Source organism: Primulina eburnea, chromosome 8 (genome assembly GCF_022965805.1).
Source record: "Primulina eburnea isolate SZY01 chromosome 8, ASM2296580v1, whole genome shotgun sequence".
Classification (NCBI taxonomy): Eukaryota; Viridiplantae; Streptophyta; class Magnoliopsida; order Lamiales; family Gesneriaceae; genus Primulina; species Primulina eburnea.
In genome coordinates this window covers 4,259,771-4,282,833 of record NC_133108.1, presented here as the reverse complement: position 1 = coordinate 4,282,833, position 23,063 = coordinate 4,259,771, and the positions used below count along the sequence as shown (strand labels likewise).

Genomic DNA, 23,063 nt, shown 5'->3' with positions numbered 1-23,063 from the left:
AGTGTGAAACGCAAATTTATTATTTCATTTTCAATTTTTTGAAGGTTTTCTGGAAATTGGTCTTTAGTCTCAGCCGTCGATTTTTTTTGTATTCAGGTTCTGAGTACTTTTTTAATAATATATTTCAACAATTTTGTAGGTAAGGAATGAACCCAAAAAAATATTTTGATTAGGATTTTTCGTCAACTTCTTCTATTTTGAGACATGTTATTTACTTTTATTTCGAAACATTATAATTGTTACTGTCGGCGAATGGGAAGTTTGGAATCCCTGTTTCACTTCAGACTTAACTTGAAAGAGAACTCGGTGTCTCCTTCTCTCTCCTTCCCCAACACTGTTCTCACCATTTTCTTGATACATTCTGGGTTAATGGGAACTGAAATTGATGATAACTACAAGAAAAAGGAGCACTTAGTGTTGGCTGCAATCTTGGTTATCGCATCAGTTGCAGTTGCTTCATTGCTTGTGACATTCAGTTACTACTGCTACCTAAGATACAAACTCTCCAAGCGCTTCACCACCCAACGAAAAAGTTGGCATCTTTACACTTTTTTTACTATGTGTCAGCAATTCTTTACTGTAAATATATGTGCTCTCTACGTTTGGAAATAGTGGGTAGAAATATGGTGTATTTTCTGTTTTGGTAACTCCGGAAAATCTCAAGAAAGTTGTTTTCAGTGGGGAAAATAAGATGCGTGTTGTTATTTTTAGTGATTTGCACCACTGGTTCTTGAAAGTTTCAGGTGAGAATCGAGAATATTTGTGTTATATATAAGATTGTTTGGACTGTTTTCATTGTGGTCCTTTTTTATTTTTAGTGCTTCATTTTTTTTTTGGGCCAAAGAATGTGGGGTGTGGAAATGGACTAAAATAATACTGATATTAGCAAGAGTTGTGCTAAAATCCAAGAAACGAGCCAGGAAAATTGACATTTTTACCTCAATTGAAGTTCCCAGTACCCCCTGCTGACAAATTAAATTTTAGTAGGTTTCCCAAATTATTTCCTGTTTCTTGAACTGCATTTGTGTTACTTTCTAGGAGGGACTGATAATGAGTCCAAAGCTAGAAATGTTGCTAAAGCTGAAGTTACTACTGATAGAGGACTTGAAGTGTTTACTTTCAAGCAGCTGCATTTGGCCACTGGTGGACTAGGGAAATCTTATGTGGTTGGTCACGGTGCATTTGGATTAGTATACAAAGGAGTTCTTCAAAATGGTAGAAAGGTTGCGGTTAAGCTGATGGACCAAGCTGGAAAGCAGGGAGAAGAGGAATTTACTGTTGAGGTCGAATTTATATCCAAAGTTTCCATTTGGAAATGCTGTTAAATTTAAGGTTCCACTATGTTGTTTTGATGTTTCTTCGTTGCATGAAATGATAGGTAGAATTGTTGGGTCGATTATGTTCGCCGTATTTGCTGCCTTTAGTTGGGTATTGCTCAGAAGGCAACCATAAAATGCTGGTTTATGAGTTCATGGCCAATGGAGGCCTGCAGGAACATCTGTACCCCATCATTAATGGTAAGTACTTAGTTTCCGTTCTAATCTGAGGTTATTCGTGTCTCCATTGTGACATGTAACGATTTTTATCGAAGATGGGTGATGTCCTTGTCTTTTGTGGATAGATTTTTGCATATGCACTTTGATTCGTACAAAACTTTCAGGTTCTAAAACCGCTTCTTCGAAACTGAACTGGGACATTCGATTGCGGATAGCTTTAGAGGCAGCAAAAGGTTTGGAGTATCTGCATGAACATGTTAATCCTCCGGTGATACATCGAGATTTCAAAAGCAGCAATATCCTTCTTGACGAAAACTTTCGTGCCAAAGTTTCCGATTTCGGATTGGCGAAACTTGGATCTGAGAAAGCTGGTGGACATGTCTCTACACGAGTCTTGGGCACTCAGGGATACGTTGCACCTGAGTAAGACTGTGACCCATCGTTAAAGTACCCTTTTCATTCTAACAAAGTTGTTTTTCATGACTTGGAAGTATGATGTTTGTGAAAACTTTATGGTAGATATGCTCTAACTGGACATCTGACCACAAAATCCGATGTGTATAGCTATGGAATTGTGCTCCTTGAGTTGCTAACTGGCCGAGTTCCAGTAGACATGAAGGGGCCTCCTGGGGAAGGTGTTCTTGTTTCATGGGTACTTCTAGCATCCATTTTTTTGCATGTACACTTACTTGCAAGGGGCAACAATTATCATGCTACTGATATTTGAACAACAATTGAAACATGATGTTTGTGTTAATTTTTAATCTAATTTAATTAAGTTGGATCATTCACAACACTGATAACTTTTTGGCAAAGCAACATAACCTCAATCATCACTTACATCCATAAGATGGTTTATTAATGGCAACGCCAACCAATCGAATCTTTATAGTCTCCCTGAGATGTCCTGGCTCGTTATTGTATAATTTGAGTCTCTTGTTCTTGGTTTCGAAAAATAGGCCTTGCCCCGGCTAACGGATAGAGAAAAAGTAGGTGAAATTATGGATCCAGCACTAGAGGGTCAGTACTCAATGAAAGAGGTGATTCAAGTCGCCGCCATCGCTGCCATGTGTGTCCAACCAGAGGCGGATTACAGACCTCTCATGGTGGATGTCGTGCAGTCACTCGTCCCTTTAGTCAAGCACCACAAGCCTACAAAGCCAGGAAACGCCCCCAGTTTTCATACCAACTCCATCTCCTAGGACATGGTACTTGTTTAAGCCAACATTGGTGGATAAAAACGAAACATCATACTCAAGATCTCGATATATTTCTCTTGTATTTAAATGCTTTTTCCTTCCCCTGAGTTTCTATTTGGTATTGAAAGTTTAAACACAGGGAGAAATTGGTGTTTTAAATGTTGGTATTTTAATCTAACGTCATAAATAGTGTTTGCTTCAGGTTACAAACTTTTCTTGTAATTTTTCCTTTTTTTCTTGGGTGGAGGATCTCGTTACAATTGAGTTTTGAAAATGAGATTATATCTTGAATCCAAATTGTTTATATAAAAGGTAAAAACTTGTATGAGACGGTTTCACGGGTCGTATTTTGTGAGACGAATCTTTTATTTGGGTCATTCATGAAAAAATATTACTTTTATGGTAAGAGTATTACTTTTTATTGTGAATATTGATATGGTTGATCTCTCTCATAATAAAGATTCGTGAAATCATCTCACAAAGATCTTATGTATGTAAAACTAGCATGAAATAGTTGATATTTGGATGCTTAACAAGATTTTCTTCTCTCATTAAAATTTGAATTCAAACTCAAAAACAATTGATTCTTGGAATTAAATTGGGGCAAATTCAAATGAAGGCAACATTTTTAAATTTTTATTTGCGATTTACGTTGTTCTGTTCCAATCTGGGCTTTCTAAATTCCTCTGTGCTATACATATTTATATTGAAATGCCATTTATTTATTTGACGAAGGAATTATTTGATAATGAGACTAGGGCAGTGGCTCAACGGTTCTCATTTGTATTCCCCATGCAAATGGCATGGGTTCGATCCCCCACCCCTTAGTTTAGGAATTCAAAAAAAAAAAAAAGGAATTATTCGATAATTTTCGCTCCTCCAATAAATTTTTTTTAAATCCTTTTTATTTTAAGTTTCTATAAATTTTTTAACTCAACTTTGAAAAGTTCTTAGAACTTTTTTATGTACATATTTAAAGATCGAGCTCATATTCACAAAATATTATATGCTTATTGAATCATTGTTTTATAAAATTATATTCTCCAATTCATAAAAATTAAATTGTTATAACTTTTAATTTAAATTAAATATAATAAATTATTTTAAAGAATTAATTCATGTTTAATTTAACGAAATTTAATGTAGTTAATAAGAGTTTTAAACTTAAGTAAATAACAATAATAGTAATAATATCATATTAATTACTATAAGGTAACGTTTGGTTGGGGTGATTGGGTAGGATAGATAATTTTATCCTACTCTATCCGGCGTTTAGTTGGGGTGATTATTTAACCAAGTCAATCCCTCCTATGAATGATTAGGTTATATTAGGTAGGTTAAAATAATACCTCCTCACCCCCTAGGATTATTTATCCCACTCTTAATACCTCCTACTTTTCTAATTTTACCCTTCTCCGAAATTCAAACTCACCACCACTTCCCGCCTAAAATCAAACTTACCACCACTTCCCGCCACCGACTGCCGCCTCAACAACCGCCGCCGGCCGACCACCGGTCGACCGCCGACGGACCGCCAACCGCGGCCGAGCACCGGCCGACAGGCGATGGACCGCCGGCCGACAGCTGTTTAGCGACGGTTTGTGAAAAACCGTCGCAAATAGCGACGGTATTTTTCAAACGGTCGCTAAATGTCAAATTTTTTAGTAACTAAAATAATTCAAAACCAGATCGGCGACGGTTTCTCAAAAACCGTCACTATTGTAAAATCCGTCGCTAATTTTCCGGATACTGCCCTTTCCAGCCGACCATTTCCGACCGGCCGCCGCCGTCGCGAAGAGGAAGGGCAATTTCGTCTTTTCATCCAAAAATTCAAAATTATCCTACACTTAAAAATCTTACCAAACATAATATTATTTTACACCATATATTACAATCCTACCAAAATCATTTTCTTTATCATTTACGTACTAATCATTAGTTTATCTTATCCTTCCAACCAAACGCAGCCTAATAGAATAAGTTTCGGGATATAAATTTTTTCCATCTGTTTTTTAGATCGATTTTTTTATAGATTTTTCCAGTAATCTTATCGTTTGTTCTATGGTAACAATAAATTTGAATAAATTTATTAATAGACTTAGAGAAATTATTAATGGAGTAGGCAAAACTAGTTAAGTTCTCTTTAAAAGCAAAAAATTTTGTGAGATGGTCTTCCAGGTCGTATTTTGTGAGACAGATCTTTTATTTGGGTTATCAATGAGAAAATATTATTTTTTATTGTGAATTTCGATATTATTGACCCGTTTCACAGATAAAGATTCGTGATACCGTCTCACTAGAGATTTACTCCTCTTTAAATTATTAAATAAAACATAATTGATTTAGAAATGACTGCAACTTCTAAGTTATAAGAGGGAAATAAAGGTGGTTATTCATAATTTAAAACTAAGAATTGTATGTAATTTAAGGTGTATTTTACTTTTTAAGAATTCGTCTCATAAGTTGTTATATTTTTATTTTCGTCATCTACTTATCAAAATTAAGAATTAGTCATGTATCTTTACTTTTTATTTACGTGTAAATATATTTCACTATAGTTTAGCGTGTACCCGAAAAACTACCGATATGTTCGGTACCACATCAACACTCAAAAGAAATACAACTATAAAACAACAAAAGTAAAATTACAAGCTTATGAAAACAGAAAATATGACAATTAGAGAATTAAATTTGCTATTTTTTTCATTATCTTTGGAATTTAAAGTTAAGTCAACATTATCGTAGAAGGCCATGTTCCATTTATTTCGAAAAATATTATTTTTATAAATTATAACAGATTCATCTAAAGCTGAGACGGTCTCACGGGTATATATATTATATAATATATAGATATATATATATATATATATATATATATATATATATATATATAATCAGGGGCGGATTTAGTGTAGGGCGAACGAGGCCACGACCCCCCAAAAATTTTTAGTATATATTAAATTTTTTTAAACTAAATTATATAATATATGATAAACATGGCTCCCCCAAAATGAATGATACGTCCATGTATCTCAGTGGATAAAGCCACTTATAATGTTTCATCCGCCCGATTGCGAAACTTTTTTCTGGCTTAACGACGTATATAATGTGTTTTCACTCCAAAAAAATGTAGAAATTAACCCTTGTTTGTTTTCATTTTCAAATTATATATGCTTAGTATTTAGACAAGTTTAAAATGCATAAACTTTTTTTTAACAAAATGTGGTCGCTAGCCAAGAAAAAAATCTCTTTTCCTATTTTGATTGATTTATTTTTTAAAAAAATTTGTATAAAAACAAAATATATAATCATACCTAATAGCGCGTGTGCAGTGTAGACATACATTTCTTTTTTTTTTTTGAGGGATAATATATATATATATATATATATATATATATATATATATATATAAAAGCAGAGTTTTTGTCAAAAATAGTAATTTCCCGCCAAAATGTCATTTCTAAAAAAGGAAATATATATTATGAATATTGAAATATGTGTACTGCAATAAATGATAATTTCAATTATTGTTTTCATTGATTATATCAATTCATTTAATTCAATTTTGAATTTAATTAATTTTTATATTAATTCAAATGTAATTTATGTATTATATTAAATTTTTGCATTGATTGTATCAATCAATTTAATTTGTGATATGATTTTGTGTTACTATGAGTTATTTAATTTTTATTACAAACTGTATAAATAAAGTTCAAATACAAATGATTGCAATGTTCAGCATCACTCATATATATATATATATATATATATATATATATATATATATATATATCTATCTATCTGTGTGTGTAATGCAATAAATGATGACTTCAATTATTGTTTGCATTGATTATATCAATTCATTTAATTCAATTTTGAATTTAAGTAATTTTTATATTAATTCAAATGTAATTTATGTATTATATGATTTATTTTGTTTTTTTACTCAAATTAAAACTAAACTCTATTGAAAACATAAACTATATTAAAAATTTTGCATTGATTATATCAATCAGTTCAATTAAAAATGTATAAATAAATTTAAAATACACATTACTACAATGTTCAGTATCACTCATGATGTAAATCATTCAAAAATAAATTTTTCTATTTTAAGTAATTTCCTACACAAATTACTTACTAAAAAAGAAATACAATATTTAATTAGTTTATTTAATTTTTCTAAAAATAAAATTGATTGAGTGTTAAAAGTTATCACTAAAGTTTTCCAATGAACATTAATTTCGAAATTACCTTAATTTGAAAGAATTAATGCGCTATAGTTTTCTTCCAAAACCATATGTATATTGTATATATCTTGAATTGTCTTCTTAAAAATTCAAATAAGAGAGCACAAAAAAATTAAAAGAGATAGATTCAAAAGAGTTTCAAATGGACATTTAATTACTCTCAATAAACGTGTATATTACCCTCAATAATCAGAAATATTTGACACTCAATGCATGCAATTCGAGATTTCCATAAAATGTATGATATAATTCTGCCAAAAGCATCCAATGTATAATTTTTGTATCTTGGGATGTCTTTGAATTTGAAATTATAAATAGTGCAATATTGCATACTATATTAGAAACCAATTTTATTTTATTTATCTTGCTAAATTTATCTACTCCAAAATTGCATTCTGAAATGACCCCTCTTTTCAGCACCATATATGAGTTGAATCCTTCAAGATATAATGTTCGTTTAAATTTAGATTTGTTCGTTATTATGAACTATCTACATATGGAAACAACGAGAACAACAAGACATTTTAAAGTCTATCTTTCATGATCGAGAAGTAAAAAATATTATTCATCTATTTATACAAAATTTTAATTATTACGTATTATTAATGTGATAATTTTTTCTATATTACAAAGTTCACAGATACATGATAATATAAAATTTCCCGTAATGGAAGTGATTAAACCAATTTTTAAAAAAGTAAGCATCTTATTAGACGACACCTTATAAAATTTATTGACATTGTTTTGGAATACACGTAATAAATATTAATTAAATAACTTTTCTGATTTATACATAATTTACTTATGATCACATGTTTCATTTTTCTTTCGGAATAATAGACTGTTGTGCATATTATGAATATATTTTGTAAATTAAATCACAACCCATTTGGATAAAGATATTGATGAAACAATTATTGTTATCATTCAAATGTGTCAAACATGTGACATGTCACAAAATTGTTTGTGAATGTGGATATTGACGAATTTTTGAATTTTTTAAAAAGTATTTCTCATTAATTTTATTGAATGTGATTTAAAAATATTTGTTTATCACATTTTAAAAATAATAATATATAGCTTTTTGAAAATTAAAGAATTAAATATGTAGTAACGTTGTGGCTGACATCAATACACTAAATACGATAAGCATCATGTCATTATCTTAGGCTAACACAATAAAAAATTTTGAGATATGATATTGATTATTAACCAAAAAAATTAATCGACATGCATTGTATTTAAGAAAGTTTTTTAAAATCAGCGAAAAATAGTTTTTTTATATTTTATAATTATATTATTTTTTCAATTTAAATATCTATTCATTTTCACTAATTTGTAATAATATCATCCCATGCATCGCACAGGTTAAATACTAGTATATATATCGACCCGTGGACTGATCAGCTTAACTCGCAGTCCTCTTTGAGTTGAGTTGGAGATTTCTAGTCCGTCCGATGGCCAGCCGGTCGGACAGTCCCGCCATGCAATTGGTTGACAAAAAAAGAAAAAGAAAAAGAAAATATTTAGAAGTATTTTTTCAACAAAGTGCAATAAGTTTCAACAAAGTGCAATAAGGTGCGATACTCCCACTGAATGAAAAAGAATTAAAAAATTACCAAAAATTGAAAGACGTCAGGACGACATAATTTTAGTAACAAGATGATCAAAAAGCACAAAATGAAACTAAAATAAAACCGAAATTGCAATATTCTTTTAAAAAAGTTCACAATTTCCATATATTTCGGACTTAATCTTCATCTTATATTCCACTAAATCATAATCTTAAAAAAAATATAAATTTTATTGAATATATTATGTATACCATATATAATACTCCATTCATGACAGAGACGAAATAATATCATGGTGTAATTTTCATAATCCGAAAAAATACCCGGCAAAACTTTGTGAGACAGTCTCACGGATCGTATGTTGTGAGAAAAAATATCTTATTCGGGTCATCCAGGAAAAAAATATTATTTTTTATTCTAAGAGTATTACTTTTTATTGTGAATATCAGTATGGTTGACTTGTCTCACTGATAAAGATTCGTGAGACTGTCTCACAGATAAAGATTCGTGAGACCGTCTCACAAGAGACCTACTCAAAATACCCTTATTTCCTCTCTTTTTTAACCCTTTATTCCTTTTTTCTTCATGAAAAAATAAATTTATGTAAAAAAATATGAAAACTTATTAAAAAAATTAAATTAAATTTTAATTATTCATATTTTTTAAAAAACTAAATATACGCAACACATGCACACTATGCTAATAGATATAGCCATATATTAGTACTATGACAATTGATGTAACGTTGTTTGATTTTTTTCTTAAAAAAAAGTAAAATTGAAAGGTTGTCATTTTTCTACTGCTTGCATGTTGAGTGAATGAAACAAGTCAAACTTAAAAATTAAGATGGACTGAATTACCTTATTTAATGACAAGTTCATGCTGTAAAGCTATATCTTTCAGAATCATATCGATCGATCTTACTAATTTAAATATTAAAGTCAATTTATCTCGCTAAAATGATCCTGCATGCTCCAAGTTTTCTCCATGGAAACGCGTTAGCAGCAGCAAACTTTGAAAAATGTATAGTATACCAATATTTTTTTGCCTATAAAACGCGATAAATTGCACGAATAATAAATAACAAATTAACCAAAGCTCAATAATAATTACTCTCATGGCTTCCCTTACAAATGCTTCCAGCTGCATGGTGATCGTGTTATTGTTCGTTTGCGGCTGTGTTCTTGCGCAGGCTCTCGACGAACTTCTATCTGGCTTGCCCCAATCTGCAACTCATCGTTAGGAATACAATGAGGGAATCCATTAACAGGGAACCGAGGATTGGTGCATCCGTTCTTCGTTTGTTCTTCCATGATTGCTTCGTTAATGTAAGAACTCTTTTTTTAAAAAAAAAAATAAAAATCTTAATTCACGTCCTTTAACTTAGCTTGGTAAATTTTTGCTGGCCAAAACTAAATAATCCAACATCTGTTTTCATTTTTTAATCTATTTAATTAGATTGAAAAACACTGATATTTAGTAAATACATGTCGTAAAATATATAGGTTTCATAAATATTTATAATATATGAAGAACTCATATTTTCATACATGCATCCAATTAAGTAGTATTTTGTAAATTATAATTAGTGAGAATTAAATTGACAGGAGCATGACTTTTCACTAGTACTCAAATTCCTTCTTTCTTCGTGTTTTACCATTCAAATAAATTAAATTTTTCTAAATTCATCCGATATTATTCAGTCAACTAATCCAATTAAATTAAATATTTAAGTACATATTTGATAACAATATAGAATATCTACTAGATCTAAAATGACTGTTATGTTGCTTGATTATTGTTAGAGTAGGTGCCCGACAAACAAACTTGTGGCTAGGGTTTTATTGACTCTAATGTAAAACAATCTTTATTTTAATAATATTTTATGATCATATTATGACATTTACTTTATCTGTATACCCATGCAAGCTGTATAGATAAAGTCCTTGAATATACAATAAGTATCATGAGGTCTGGCTTTCAACGTAAGATCATGAAACTCATTAGGAAGTGTACTGTATATTCTAAATTGGTTCCTAGTCGATTCAGCCGCCTAAAATAAGGATAAAGGTCGCTCGAGCTTGAGACTAGCATCTGTGATGAAAACGTCATGTTTCATTGACAATGGCATGGAGAGGTCCATTCATAAAGATGGGTGATCATATGACGATGGACTGAACAACCCTCCCTCGTACTTTCCAAGTGGTTTTCATTTATCGAGTGAAATAGTCCGTGGTTATGATTGTACACCATTAGTCCTTTGACCCGGGACAACATGGAGGCTCTGCGTACTAGCCTGCACTTTGACTCGTTTACCGATTCCACTGAGGGTCATAAGGTGGCGAGGTTGGGTGTAGTTTCGAAATACGTAGGAGCCAATATATTATAGTCGGGAATTCACCGCTCATCTACGGGTGAAGATATCCTATGTGATCTGATGAATTAATAGTGCAAGAAGTCTCTGGCCAGAGCATGAAATGTGCTTTAGGGAAGGTGGTTCTCTAGTTGCACATCAGATGCCATTATTATTACTCAAAGATACATCACATTGTTATCGAATTAATTAGCACTCGATATACCAATAGTTGCAGATTTGATCGGGATATACTTGGTTGAAGGGACCGTACTGTACATTAACCATAGCATAAGGTTCTTGCAGGCACTATCAGTGATTCCTAGGGGATCATGGGACGATGCTACTAGACGCTCTTACCATGATCCGATGGGTGCAATCAGAATTGAGTTCTGACATTCTTGATCAAAGGGTTGATGAAAAGAATGGAGCTAATTAGGGTAAGCTCGAATAAGAACAAATGTTGTTCTGAATCACAAAGAAGTTGTGAACCCACAACTAGCTGTATCCCTGAACCTATTGAGGGTCACACAAATACTGATTGTTATCTATCCGAATATAATTATTAAATTCAAGGAGTTGAGTTTAATAATTAAAATCAAAGAATTGAATATAATAATCAGAAATTTAATCATAATTTCAAGTCTTATAATAGCGATTATAAGATAGCACGAAAAATCGAATAAAAATTATTACTATTATTAAATATTGCATTTGTTGAATATTTGATGTGATATATGATATCAAATTTATATTCAAATATTAAAAATAATATTATATATATATATAGACACATATGTCGACACATACATGTTAATATATATATATATATATATATATATATATATATATATATTTTAATTAAAAAAATAAATAAATAAATAAAAGGAGACATGCATTTATGAGGAAATGCACAAGAACGTGAATGCATTGAATTGACAGGGTCACTTGTAATAATAATGTTTGTGGAAAAATTGGAGTAACCGAGAATATATAATAGCAGAGAATGGTTCTCTAAAAGAGTTATCTTTTATATCTTGGTTCTCGGCTATTTTCACTAAAAACTTTTATTCATATTTCGTGTTTCTTAATTTGTTCGGAGAAAATCAGATAGTTGACTAGTGCCAACTATTTTAAGGTAGATTCATATAGTTGGTGTACCGGATTTTGGCGGTTCGTGGTAGCGACAAAGTCAAACCGTGCGGTCTGATTTGGACAAGATTGTCGTCACCACGATCTAGGTCGTGTGGTAATCTCTATTTGTGTATTTAATTTACACGTATCACTAAAATATGAATCAAAGGCAATCGATCGTCCCCGGAAGATTGTAGATCTGAAAATATTTTAATTTCCGCTGCGTTTAGATTTGGTTTCCGGGACAACCCAACAATTATTTCATAATATAGCTAATATAGATGTATTGTATTTACGTTGTTCGCCGTGAACAGGGGTGTGACGGAGGGATCTTGCTAGACGATACACCGATGTTCACGAGCGAAAAGAATGCATTCCGATCCCTAATGAGAATTCAGTCAGAGGATTCGATGTGATAGACAATATCAAAACTCGAGTCGATGCTGCTTGCAATGGCACATGTGCAGATATCCTGGCCCTGGCTGCTAGAGAGGGTGTTTTCTTGGTGCAATATAATATCCATCCCCTTGGATTTTATTTGAATCTACTAATTAATTTACTAAATTAATCCCCATGCATGCAATCACAGCTTCTGTAAAAGAACATAAATTTTTGTAAATATATTTTTGAGTGACCAATTCTCACTACCGGACCAAAAGGTTTACCGTTAATCTAATTGGGTTAATTTTTTTAATATAATTTATCAATCAATATATTTATTAAAAAAATTTATCAAGTCTCGATAATTTGGAATGCTGCAGCTCGGAGGCCCGTCATGGGTAGTCCCACTGGGCAGAAGGGACGCAAGAACCGCAAGCTTGAGCGGAGCCAACTCCGAAATCCCTTGCCCGTTCTCCAGTCTCTCCACCCTCATCTCCATGTTCACCGCCAAAGGTCTCAGCGCCTGAGATATGGTGGCCCTCTCCGGCGGCCACACTTTCGGCTTTGCCCAGTGCTCAACCTTCCGCCCCCGCCTATACAACGACACGAACATCAACCCCACCTTCGCCGCCAACCGCCGAGGCATCTGCCCCGCCTCCGGCAGGATACACCAACCTGGCCCCCATCGATGCTAGGCACGCCAAATCGGTTCGACAACAGTTATTACACCCATGGTTCGCCGGAACGGCCGTTATGCGGTCGGAACGGCCTGGAACGGAACGGGAACGGTGACCGCCGTTCCAAAGTTCCAGGGCAAATCGGTGATTGTTTTGTAGCGATGTTCTTCGACGTTTTATCGGCGATTTAACGGCGAAGCGGAACGGAACGGTTTGGTGTTTAAAAAATATGGTTTTGAGATATTCATGGTTCATTACGGTAAGGTATGTTAATGGTTATTGTAGATGGTTATTATTTATGGTTATGTTTATTGGAATGGTAATAAAATGGTTATGTTATTGGTATTATATTTCATATTTGTTGATGATTATGGAAATGAATGTATAGAATAGAAAGTTGATCTTAAGCCAAATTAGAAATGGAAGTGCAGAAACGGTATGAAAAATGTGGCAGTAGTTGTGGTTTTTTAGTATAATATCTTGTATATTGATTCAATTGTTGTGAGGCCACTTCTATTAGAAAGATAAGATATAAGGCTATAACTTTAATGTTTTGATAGATCATTTGATTTTTCAACATCTGGTACACATGGAATTAGACATCGTGGATTTGATTATGGGTCGTCTCAATATATTGGTGATAGATACAATGAATCTTCATCATCTATATGGCAGGGTGTTGGACGTCATGGTCCCGAGTATAGATCTTCAAGTACAGCTAATAGTTCTACTGTGTATCGTGGATTCGGATACTATAATCGTCGTGACGAAACACTATTACAAAATTAGTAATTTCATTCTAATGATCTTTCGTCGTCTCAATCTAATCAATTTCTCTATGGACAATCACGTCAATATCCAAATGTTCGAAATCAATTTAATCTACGAGATAGTGATGAAAAATATAACAATGATTTCGCTCCTCCGCGTCACTCTTCATGGTATTAGCTTTGGTATGTTATAATTTTTAGTGTGTATTTTTTATTGTGCTATTATTGTAAAATAGTTTTGTATTGATATATTAATTTGTAATAACTTCATATATTTTATTTTTAGTATGATGTAATTTATATTTAAATTTTTTATCAATTTTTTGAATTTATTAATTTTTTTATACAACCGTTTCGCAACATAACATTGGAACTGGAACGGTAGTTGCCGTTCCAAGCACTGCAACCGTTCTGGCGAACCATGATTTACACCAACCTCCTGACGCGACGTGGGCTTCTTCACTCGGACCAGGAGCTGTTCAATAATGGGTCGCAGGATGCTCTGGTTAGGATTTACAGCAACAACGCTTTTGCATTCAGGAACGATTTTGCTGCCGCGATGGCGAGGATGGGGAACGTAAGCCCGCTTACAGGGCCTAAAAACGGCGAGATTAGAAGGTAGAGTGAGTCTTATGTGAGACCGTCTCACGGATCATAATGTGTGAGACGGGTCAACCCTACACATATTCACAATAAAAAGTAATACTCTTAGCATAAAAAGTAATATTTTGTCATGGGTGGTCCAAATAAGAGATCTGTCTCCAAATACGACTCGTGAGACCGTACTCATACAAGTTTTTGCCTAGAAAGAATTGTAGAGCTGTCAATTAATTAAAAAAAATTAATTGTCGAGAATGAAATAATTTTATGTTGTGTTGATACTTAATTAGTTTCTTTTCTCTTCTTAAGATACAAATACAAAGTTTATTGGGATGTTATGGTATATTAGCGACGGTTTATACAAATAAAATCTTTGCGACGATTTTATTAAAACCGTCGCAAATTGTAAGAGAAACGGTTTCCCTAAACAAACGTTGCAAATTCTCTATAAATTTGGCCTTTTTGATTCATTTTTTCACACCTCCTTCGTCCGATCTAATATATTTTTCTCTCTTAAATTAAACAATTTTGTCTATTTATTATCGAAATATTTCTTTCTTTCATACATTAGTTATAAATTTGAAAATCATTATTTTATATGAGTTGAGTAAATTATTTAAATATTTGTGTAAATGATATTTAAAATAAATTATAAAACAATTTTTTTTTTACAAAAACGAAACAACTAGCGACGAATGATGAAAACAACCGTCACAAATTAGCAACGATTTCGAAAAAAACCGCCGTCGCTTTAGCGACGGTTTTTTAGCGATATATTTTCTCAAAACAGTCGCTAAATTAGAACCGTCACTAAAACCGAAAAACGTAGCAAAATTTAGCGACGATAACTTTAACGACGTTGCAAGAAACCGTCGCTAAAACCGCCGCTAAATTTCATTAGCGACGGTTTTTCCGTCACAATTTTTTTTTTTTTGTAGTGACAAACAATGTTATATAGACCGTTTCACGAGTTAATTTTGTAAAACAAATCTACAACTTAATTCGACCCATGAGAAATATTAACCTTTATACAAAAAATATTATTTTTAATTTTATATATATATCGAACCAACTCATCTCACATAAATAAAATCAAGTACCATAAAATAAATTTGTGATATCAGTCACACAAATAATTTATTCATCAATATCACTAGAGACTTACTCATCAATAAAATGCATGGATGAATTAACAATAGTGTTAATTCTTCATATAATTTCTCATTTTAAAACTTCAAACAAAAATTAAGGTTCTATCTAGAGAGAGAAGAGCATTCAAAAATAATGATTTATCAAGCACGATTATTTATTTATTATTTTTCTCCAAAAATATTCAAATATAATAGCCAAAAATATCTTATTTTATAAAGTCCATAAATTATTATTATTATTCTTAATCTTTGAGCCTTCTAATTAAAATACATTTCATCCAAACATCAGTCGATCATCTATTTTTCAAGATATATGAAAAATTATAATATATTTGATTTTATTCATCTTCTCGTCAAATTATAATTTTGGTCATATATATTGATAAAGGCATATAGATATGCAAAATTAACTATAAAATATAACAAAATAAATACATTATTACAATGACAGTTTCTTTGCAAATTAACAATACTTGTATTGGCAAACAAGAATGGACAGTTGTAAATAATCATCCAATTTTTTGATAGATACAACAAATAACCCATACATAATTTCAGGACAGATGGGCAGATTGAAAATATGGTATCTGACCAAGAAAAAGTTAATGTCATCTCTTGCTTCGTGTTTCTACACGTTATTAGCGAAGTGAAACTCACCCGTTTATCCCCGGGGGAGTTCAAATATCGGCCAAAAAAGTACCTCTCTGTATTTGTATAAGCGATAATATATATATGGTACGCGGGCAACTGAGTCCCTAACCTGATTTCGTGACCTTGTGTATAGCGTCGGCCAAGTAACCAACATTTCCCGTCGTCACCCCAGCCATACTGCATAAATAATCAGCCTTAGAATACCGTAGAACGACTGTTTTTCGATAGGGCCGAGACTTATATTCAATAAATTTGACTATATTTTATTCTTTAGTGAAGTTGAACTTCCTATCATCCTATCGGGTTTGTCTCGAATGCTATGACAAAGTGCCGGAAATCTGTTAGAAGCTCTTGCTTACCTAATGCGTCCGTTGCGGGTCAAATAAATGTGAAATTCACTCGTCAGGCGATCGACTTGTTCTGGTGTCATCCCACTATAGCAAAACATGCCAATCTGCTCACAAAATCCATGAATCATAATTATAAACTTCTTGTATGGTGGAAATTGAAAATCTTTACTAGTGAAACAAAGGAGAGGTGGCAGGACCTGCTTGGTTATGTGCTCCCACGAAAGGGGGGAACCCAAGTTCTCGAGATTCTCTCTTAGTGCAGTTCTCATTCCAATTATCCTATCCGCCATTCCCTGGAGAGAAAGAAACAAATTGACAATCATGCACTGATAAAGAACTGACACGAGTCCATCAATAATGGAAGATCACATTTTTTCTCTCGATATTGAATGATTTGGTTCTATGTCAACAAGAGTATACAACAGATTCGTTGTTGAAAAAAAGGAACTAAACCTTCCAACAGATGCAATTTAAGATTTAATCTACGGGCCTTTAGAATGCATTTCCTTACTTCAGTTCCCACTTTCTACCATCAATTGCACATATCAAATAACCTCCAAAAGAATTTGATATTTGCTAGAGCAATCTTCACAAGCAAAACCAAACTCGGAAAACAGCTTGCTTCTATTATCTCCAAGAATTAGCTAGTCAACAGAATACTAATGAAGAAGTTGAGTAAAATTACTTTTACTTCCTTCAGCCATAATTTTTTCAAGTCTGGATCACCCAGAATTGTGGAAACGATTAAGGCGCCATGGACGGGTGGATTACTGTACATCGGCCTTGCAAGCTGCTGCAACTGGCTTTTCACTGCTACAGCTTGTTTTTCATCCTCACAAACCACGCTAAAGAGTTGATTAAGAAATCATCATGAAAAAGAGCGAGACGAAGATGAATGTTTTAAAGGTTTTTTTTTTAAAAAAAAAATCTTATACATTTACCTCAAGCAACCGACTCTCTGGCCATAGAGTCCCATGTTCTTTGCATAAGATTGAGCACATCCAATCATATGGCCATCCTCAAGAAAAATTCGAATGGACTTCGCATCCCTTTCTGGATCACCACTAGCAAAACCTTGATAGGCCATGTCAAATAAGGCATAATGTCCTTTAACCTGAAGGTAACAATCAGCATCATCATAATCTGATTTCTCGATATGTAGTAGTATTTGTGTCATTCTTTTGTCGTTATACCAAAGTTATGGCTAGTGTGATACCAGTACTCTTTTGCTACTACTGTAATTATTGCACCCATAGTTGTCAAGGCGCTAGGCGACGTCAAGGCGATGAGCCACTGCCTAGCGCCCGAACGCCTAGGCGACAAAAGGCGATCGCCTAGCCACGAGGCGATAATATAGAAAATAAATAAATAAATATTCATCAAAACAGCCCCATTGTAGTCAACAATTAAACTTCCCCTACCAATACCCAGTTCCACGACTATTTACTGCAGAAGTTTACTGTCATTGGTGCGCAAACAAAAAACCAGAAACTATAATGAACAATACCTACAGCTAGAGTGGATTGACTCGATGACAAACAAAAAACCAGAGAGAAAGAGATGGTGCGCACTGCGCAAAAGCTTCAATCGGCAGAAAGAGATTGGTGCGCAGCGTGAAGCTTCAATCGGCGGGCCTTTGGACGATTGTAGGAATACGTATAGACATGCAAACTAGGATATTTTTTTAAAATAAATTACTTATGGGCTGAAATTAGTTATGGGCTTATTTAATTGGGCTTTGGGTCATTAAAAAATAAAAGAGAAGCCTGCTGCAAAGAGGCGGAATGCCTGGGACCGCCCGTCGCCTGGAGAAAGGCGCGCCTCAGGCGCTAAAGGCGCTCGCCCAGCCATGCACGTCGCCTGGTGGTCATCTGAGGCGCTGAAGCGCCGCCTAGCGCCTGAGGCGCGCCTTTAACAACTATGATTGCACCTCATCAACCCTCTTCCAATAATTGCAACGGCTTGCAATTCATGAGAATTACTCACACAATTGTCATTATACCAATACCTATAGCTAGTGATATCGATGCACTTAAAATATTTTAAACCATCCAAACTGGATAGCTACATCGAGGTTGTTTCTCCGCAATATCAATAATGTGACAATTTAAGCATTTGACAGTTGACACCACCAACAGAAACAAAAGAAAGAAGATGTAACCTTAAATTGGTGCGAGATTTCCTTCCACTGTTCTTCTGAAGGGTCAACTCCAGTTGGGTTATGAGCACAAGCGTGAAGCAGGAAGAATGATCCATTTGGTGCATTCTGAGCCAATAAAGTTCATAGAATTACATCCATAAACTCAGTAACTCCAGGTTATCCAAGTGACTGGCATACCTTTATGTCATCAATCATTGAAGCAAAGTCCAAACCCCTTGATTCTGGATGATAATAATGGAACGTTCTCTGCGGAACATCGGCATCTCTCCAGATGTTGTGATGACTGCATAATAGCAAAGTCATTAACTAATAGATTGAAAAAACAGGAGTTTTAAAGATAAATGTATAAGGTAGAATTGAATTTCAAACGTTAGTACTCCATGTACATGAAGCACATAGGAAACAGCTCATATGAAAAATAATACTAACTTGGCCCAGGTGGGAACTGGAATATATACTTGTGAATCAGGGGAAAAACGTTTTTGAAAGTCTGCAAAGAGCCTGCACGCACCAGTCCCAGAGAGAGCTTGTACAGCAGCAATTCGTCTATCTTTAATCAAGTCAGAATTTTCCCCGTAAGCCAGCTTCAAAGTCTCGTCCACCATTTTTACACTTCCTCCCATGGGAAGGTACTCCCTGAATCAAGGCTTTATCGCTTTTAAAATTATAATTCTTACAGTTCAGATTAACACTGAATGATAAAATAAATAAAAAAAACATGTTACCAATTAAATTATTCGAACACATAGCACTAAGTTCTCACTTCAGATAAAATCAGCAGTGAAAACTATTGGTCTATCCAGAGTTCAAATATAAGGTTACCGTGTCATGAACATTGAAAATGGCAAAAGCCTTAAAAGTTATATTAGATTTCCGTCTCACGCAACCTCTTATCCATTTTTATATAGGTGGTCTTTTGACCCCATAATTCTCCAACTACCATAAAAAGATCAGTATATCATACTGGTAACTTTTATATTGTGTGTGCAATCAGTAATGATATCTTTGTTTGAAAAGATGGTCTTCTCTTATGGTTCCTTAAAACATTCGAAAGCGAAATTTTCCACTGAAATTCCGAAAGTCCCATTTTGGTCTTTGGCCAGAACCAGAGAACCGCATCCAAAACAATTATAAACAAAACTTTGACAAAAGCTAAATTAAACTAGCTTACTTTGGTAACTCTAGGACATACTCGTACATATTTAAATCTCGAGGATAGGTGAATGCAGTGAATTACTGCATGAACCAGGTTGTCTCACAAAGAATAAGTGATAAAATAAGAACAAGAAAATGTGATTTGATCATTTCAACATTCTGCCAACTAGGAGATCAAGAATTCACAATCCAATGCATCGCCGTTTCATCCATCAAACAGAGAGAATCTTTATTATTGATAATCTATTACAATATAATCTCCAGGACTTGCATTTTTCTTTTTGTTAGAAAAAGTAAATGTTTATATCTCCAGGCTGTGAGCTATGGCTAGCATAAACATACAAGTAAATGTTGGCAAATTCTCCTTAAAAAGGTAATCCCCCCACTAGTGATTAAGGTGGATTTCCCTATCCCATTTTTCTTCCGTGGGCGGCTCTTCCACTCTCATCCATTTTTAAAGTCAATTATATCAACACTTTCAAATGGGTAACTTATGTAGTAATTTCTCATTTATCAAATATAGATACTAAGAAAATAGATATAATATCATCATCTGCGCACAACATAAACTTCGCTTTTTAGAAGTATTTTGGTAGTTGATTAACGAATCCGCTCAAATTATTTTTCAGAATCGTGTGCTTAAGCACATAATTTCCAACAACTTTCTCACATATAAAATTTTTAGAGTCAAGGGGATGACTGATGCCACCCACCTTCTCACCAACTTGCTCTAAAGATATGGATAACATTCCAAAACCACTTTAGAGGAATCCATATCTACAAGGTGCTCAAAAAGGAGTGTGAGTGGAAAGGAGAATGTATTTAGACAATAGGACCACAATACAGCCTGCACCTAGAAAATAAATGTTTTGAAAGTCAGACAAAGATATCTCCCTATGGGTTGAGTATATCCATTGGTTGATATTATTATGTGAATCATCTTTAGGGCAATGCTCTAAGGGTGTTATCTAATCAATTTTCTTTGTTTTCCCAAAAAAATAAAATACTATACTCCGGTTTTCACTCGTAACATGTTTTTCCATCTTTACAGTAATTTATTTTTAGAATTCACTCCCTAAATTTTTTTTACTATTGTATCTATAGCATGTTTTTTGTGAGACAGTGTCACGAATCTTTATCTGTGAGACGGATGAACCCTACCGATATTCACAATAAAAATTAATAATCTTATCATAAAAAATAACATTTTTCCATGAATAACCCCGTCTCACAAAATACGATCCGTGAAACCGTCACACACGATTTTTTGCCTTGTATCTAACCCAAAAAAAAAAATTATAGGCTACTAAAAAATATTTATGATATACCAAACAAACATCGTGACTTAAATGTACACAGGTAAGTGCCAACCAATAGCATTTATTATCGATATATATACTTTGTACTGTGCCGAATTGAAAGAATCGAAAATGAAAAAAATAAAATAAAATCGTTTCTTTTCCACTTAATTTCTACGGCGAGAGCCGGCACAGTAATAGAATTTTAAATTCTAAAATTTTTTATATTTTTAAATTGATATTAATTTAAAATTATACAAAATTTATATATAAATTTTTTTTAAAAAAATTGGGTACATGGGCATGCGGTTGCGAGAGAAGATCATTAGAAAGTCATATAAAATACGCTCACATGTTCATACTGCCGGCAATTCTCCGTTCCGCCTCTCTGACGCATTCCAGCACCACGGGTTTCCCATTATCATCACGATATGCACCCTTCGGCAACAAATAAAAATTATTAAAATCGTCGGATATTAAAATTAACAAGGAATTCATTCATCCGATTTAAATACCAAATTTACATCTTTCACATGTGTGCCAAAAATGAATATATATATATATATATATACACACACACACTCACAACTCCGACGTTGACTTTGTTTGGACTAGGATCGGCGAGAAAGGCTTCGGTGACACCTAATATCGGATCTTTAGGAGCTGGCTCCACGTGGCGCCACCACGCCGTGGAGATGGATCGAGCTGCTCCGCCTCTGACCACGCTGGATTTCAAGACCCGGCTCCGAAGCAGCAGCGCCATTGGAAAAATGGAAGCGGACAGATATTTGGCGGTGTCGGAAGGAATGAATTTATACGAGAAAAATGATGAGAGCGAGCGACTCGGCAGAGTGCAGGCTTCTTATCTTAATGGTCTTTTCTACTGCCAATGCAGAATTTCTAATGCCAGAGGAAATATATATAAATATTATATATATTTCATTATTACATTAAACGTTCTAATTCTAAAAATAAATTTAAATTTTTTCAAAAATATTTGTTCAGTTTCAAACAATTTGTATCGGATAAAGAAGAGTTATATATCATTGATTTTGATTTTAAATCTTATATAGAGAAATTATTGGATAAATATAGAGATCGATCGAATATATATCATTGGTTAAATGATGCACACCTATGTGAGCACCGATAAAATGTCACGCACCTATCATAAATATTTCGTATATTTTTCAAGAATCATTTTAAAATCCAAGCGTAATTGTTCTATTTTTCTTTTTTTTAAATCAAGTACATATATACATATTCTACAAGCAAAAACAAATTAGAAGTTTTGTTTTTTTTTTTTCAACTTCTTTGAGAAATTAAATATATGGGTCCAGCGTGTGCTTTATTTGCGAAAATAGGGCTCTCCCAGTGTATATACCCATCTTATGAAACCATGTATTTAAATATGCAGCAAAAGATTGTTTCGATTATATAAGTAAAATATAAAAACAAAAATTTGTTAGACGATCAATTTTGCGATTACTTATGAAAAATCATTATTTTTTATTATTGTAAATATGAAATGATTGATGATCTCATAAATAAAAATATATGAGATCATATAAAAAAAACTTATTAAAATATAAAAAGGAATATTGCTGATTAAAAAATATTTGATTTTTTTTTGGAAGTTGGAAATTTTATAAATGGCCGAGTTTTCTGTTTTTATCTTGAGAAGCGTGACCATGATAAGATTTACGGTTTTTTGTGTTCCCGTGGATTTTATGTACTTAACCTGAACTTGTTCACACGTTGCACTTGGAATTTGTCAGGATTCATGTACGTCACTTTTCGTCGTTGTCTAAGTTACTCCATATTTGGTTTTATTTTATTTTAAAAAATAAATATATTTTG

At 33.2% G+C, this 23,063-nt stretch overlaps 2 protein-coding genes and 1 pseudogene across 4 annotated transcripts; 2 read left to right on the top strand and 1 right to left on the bottom strand.

Annotated features, from left to right (window-relative positions):
- Positions 1–213: 213 nt before the first annotated feature.
- LOC140838555 (probable serine/threonine-protein kinase PBL23) lies at positions 214–2,923 on the top strand. Of its 3 annotated transcripts, none has more exons than XM_073204951.1 (6): positions 214–532; positions 1,039–1,283; positions 1,379–1,517; positions 1,661–1,919; positions 2,061–2,148; positions 2,456–2,923. In XM_073204951.1, the coding sequence occupies exons 1-6, from the start codon at positions 253–255 to the stop codon at positions 2,696–2,698; spliced, it is 1,254 nt and encodes a 417-aa protein (XP_073061052.1). In that variant the 5' UTR covers positions 214–252; the 3' UTR covers positions 2,699–2,923. The 3 variants fall into 3 exon arrangements, with proteins under 3 accessions (XP_073061052.1, XP_073061051.1, XP_073061054.1); XM_073204950.1 differs by having other exon boundaries at positions 2,016–2,148; positions 2,456–2,917; XM_073204953.1 differs by lacking the exon at positions 214–532 and adding an exon at positions 542–743 and having other exon boundaries at positions 2,016–2,148; positions 2,456–2,918.
- Positions 2,924–9,679: 6,756 nt separating this feature from the next.
- Positions 9,680–14,787, top strand: LOC140837708 (peroxidase P7-like; annotated as a pseudogene).
- Positions 14,788–16,084: 1,297 nt separating this feature from the next.
- On the bottom strand, positions 16,085–22,087 carry LOC140838554 (aspartate aminotransferase, mitochondrial). The gene is made up of 10 exons (XM_073204949.1): positions 21,790–22,087; positions 21,556–21,641; positions 19,180–19,386; positions 18,928–19,033; positions 18,751–18,855; positions 17,531–17,703; positions 17,275–17,434; positions 16,787–16,882; positions 16,599–16,693; positions 16,085–16,416 (listed from the first exon to the last, which is right to left on the bottom strand). The coding sequence occupies exons 1-10, from the start codon at positions 21,964–21,966 to the stop codon at positions 16,344–16,346; spliced, it is 1,278 nt and encodes a 425-aa protein (XP_073061050.1). The 5' UTR covers positions 21,967–22,087; the 3' UTR covers positions 16,085–16,343.
- Positions 22,088–23,063: the final 976 nt, after the last annotated feature.

Bases quoted from the DNA above. Each gene is read 5' to 3' on its own strand.
- LOC140838554 (XM_073204949.1), bottom strand. From the start codon at position 21,966: ATGGCGCTGCTGCTTCGGAGCCGGGTCTTGAAATCCAGCGTGGTCAGA. The intron at 19,387-21,555 runs GTGAGCGTATTT...GCCTTGATTCAG, and splicing joins ATTGCCGGCAGTATGAACAT to GGAGTACCTTCCCATGGGAG. The intron at 16,694-16,786 runs GTCCTGCCACCT...TTTTGTGAGCAG, and splicing joins GGGAGCACATAACCAAGCAG to ATTGGCATGTTTTGCTATAG.
- LOC140838555 (XM_073204950.1), top strand. From the start codon at position 253: ATGGGAAGTTTGGAATCCCTGTTTCACTTCAGACTTAACTTGAAAGAG. The intron at 1,518-1,660 runs GTAAGTACTTAG...CAAAACTTTCAG, and splicing joins TCTGTACCCCATCATTAATG to GTTCTAAAACCGCTTCTTCG. The intron at 1,920-2,015 runs GTAAGACTGTGA...ACTTTATGGTAG, and splicing joins CAGGGATACGTTGCACCTGA to ATATGCTCTAACTGGACATC.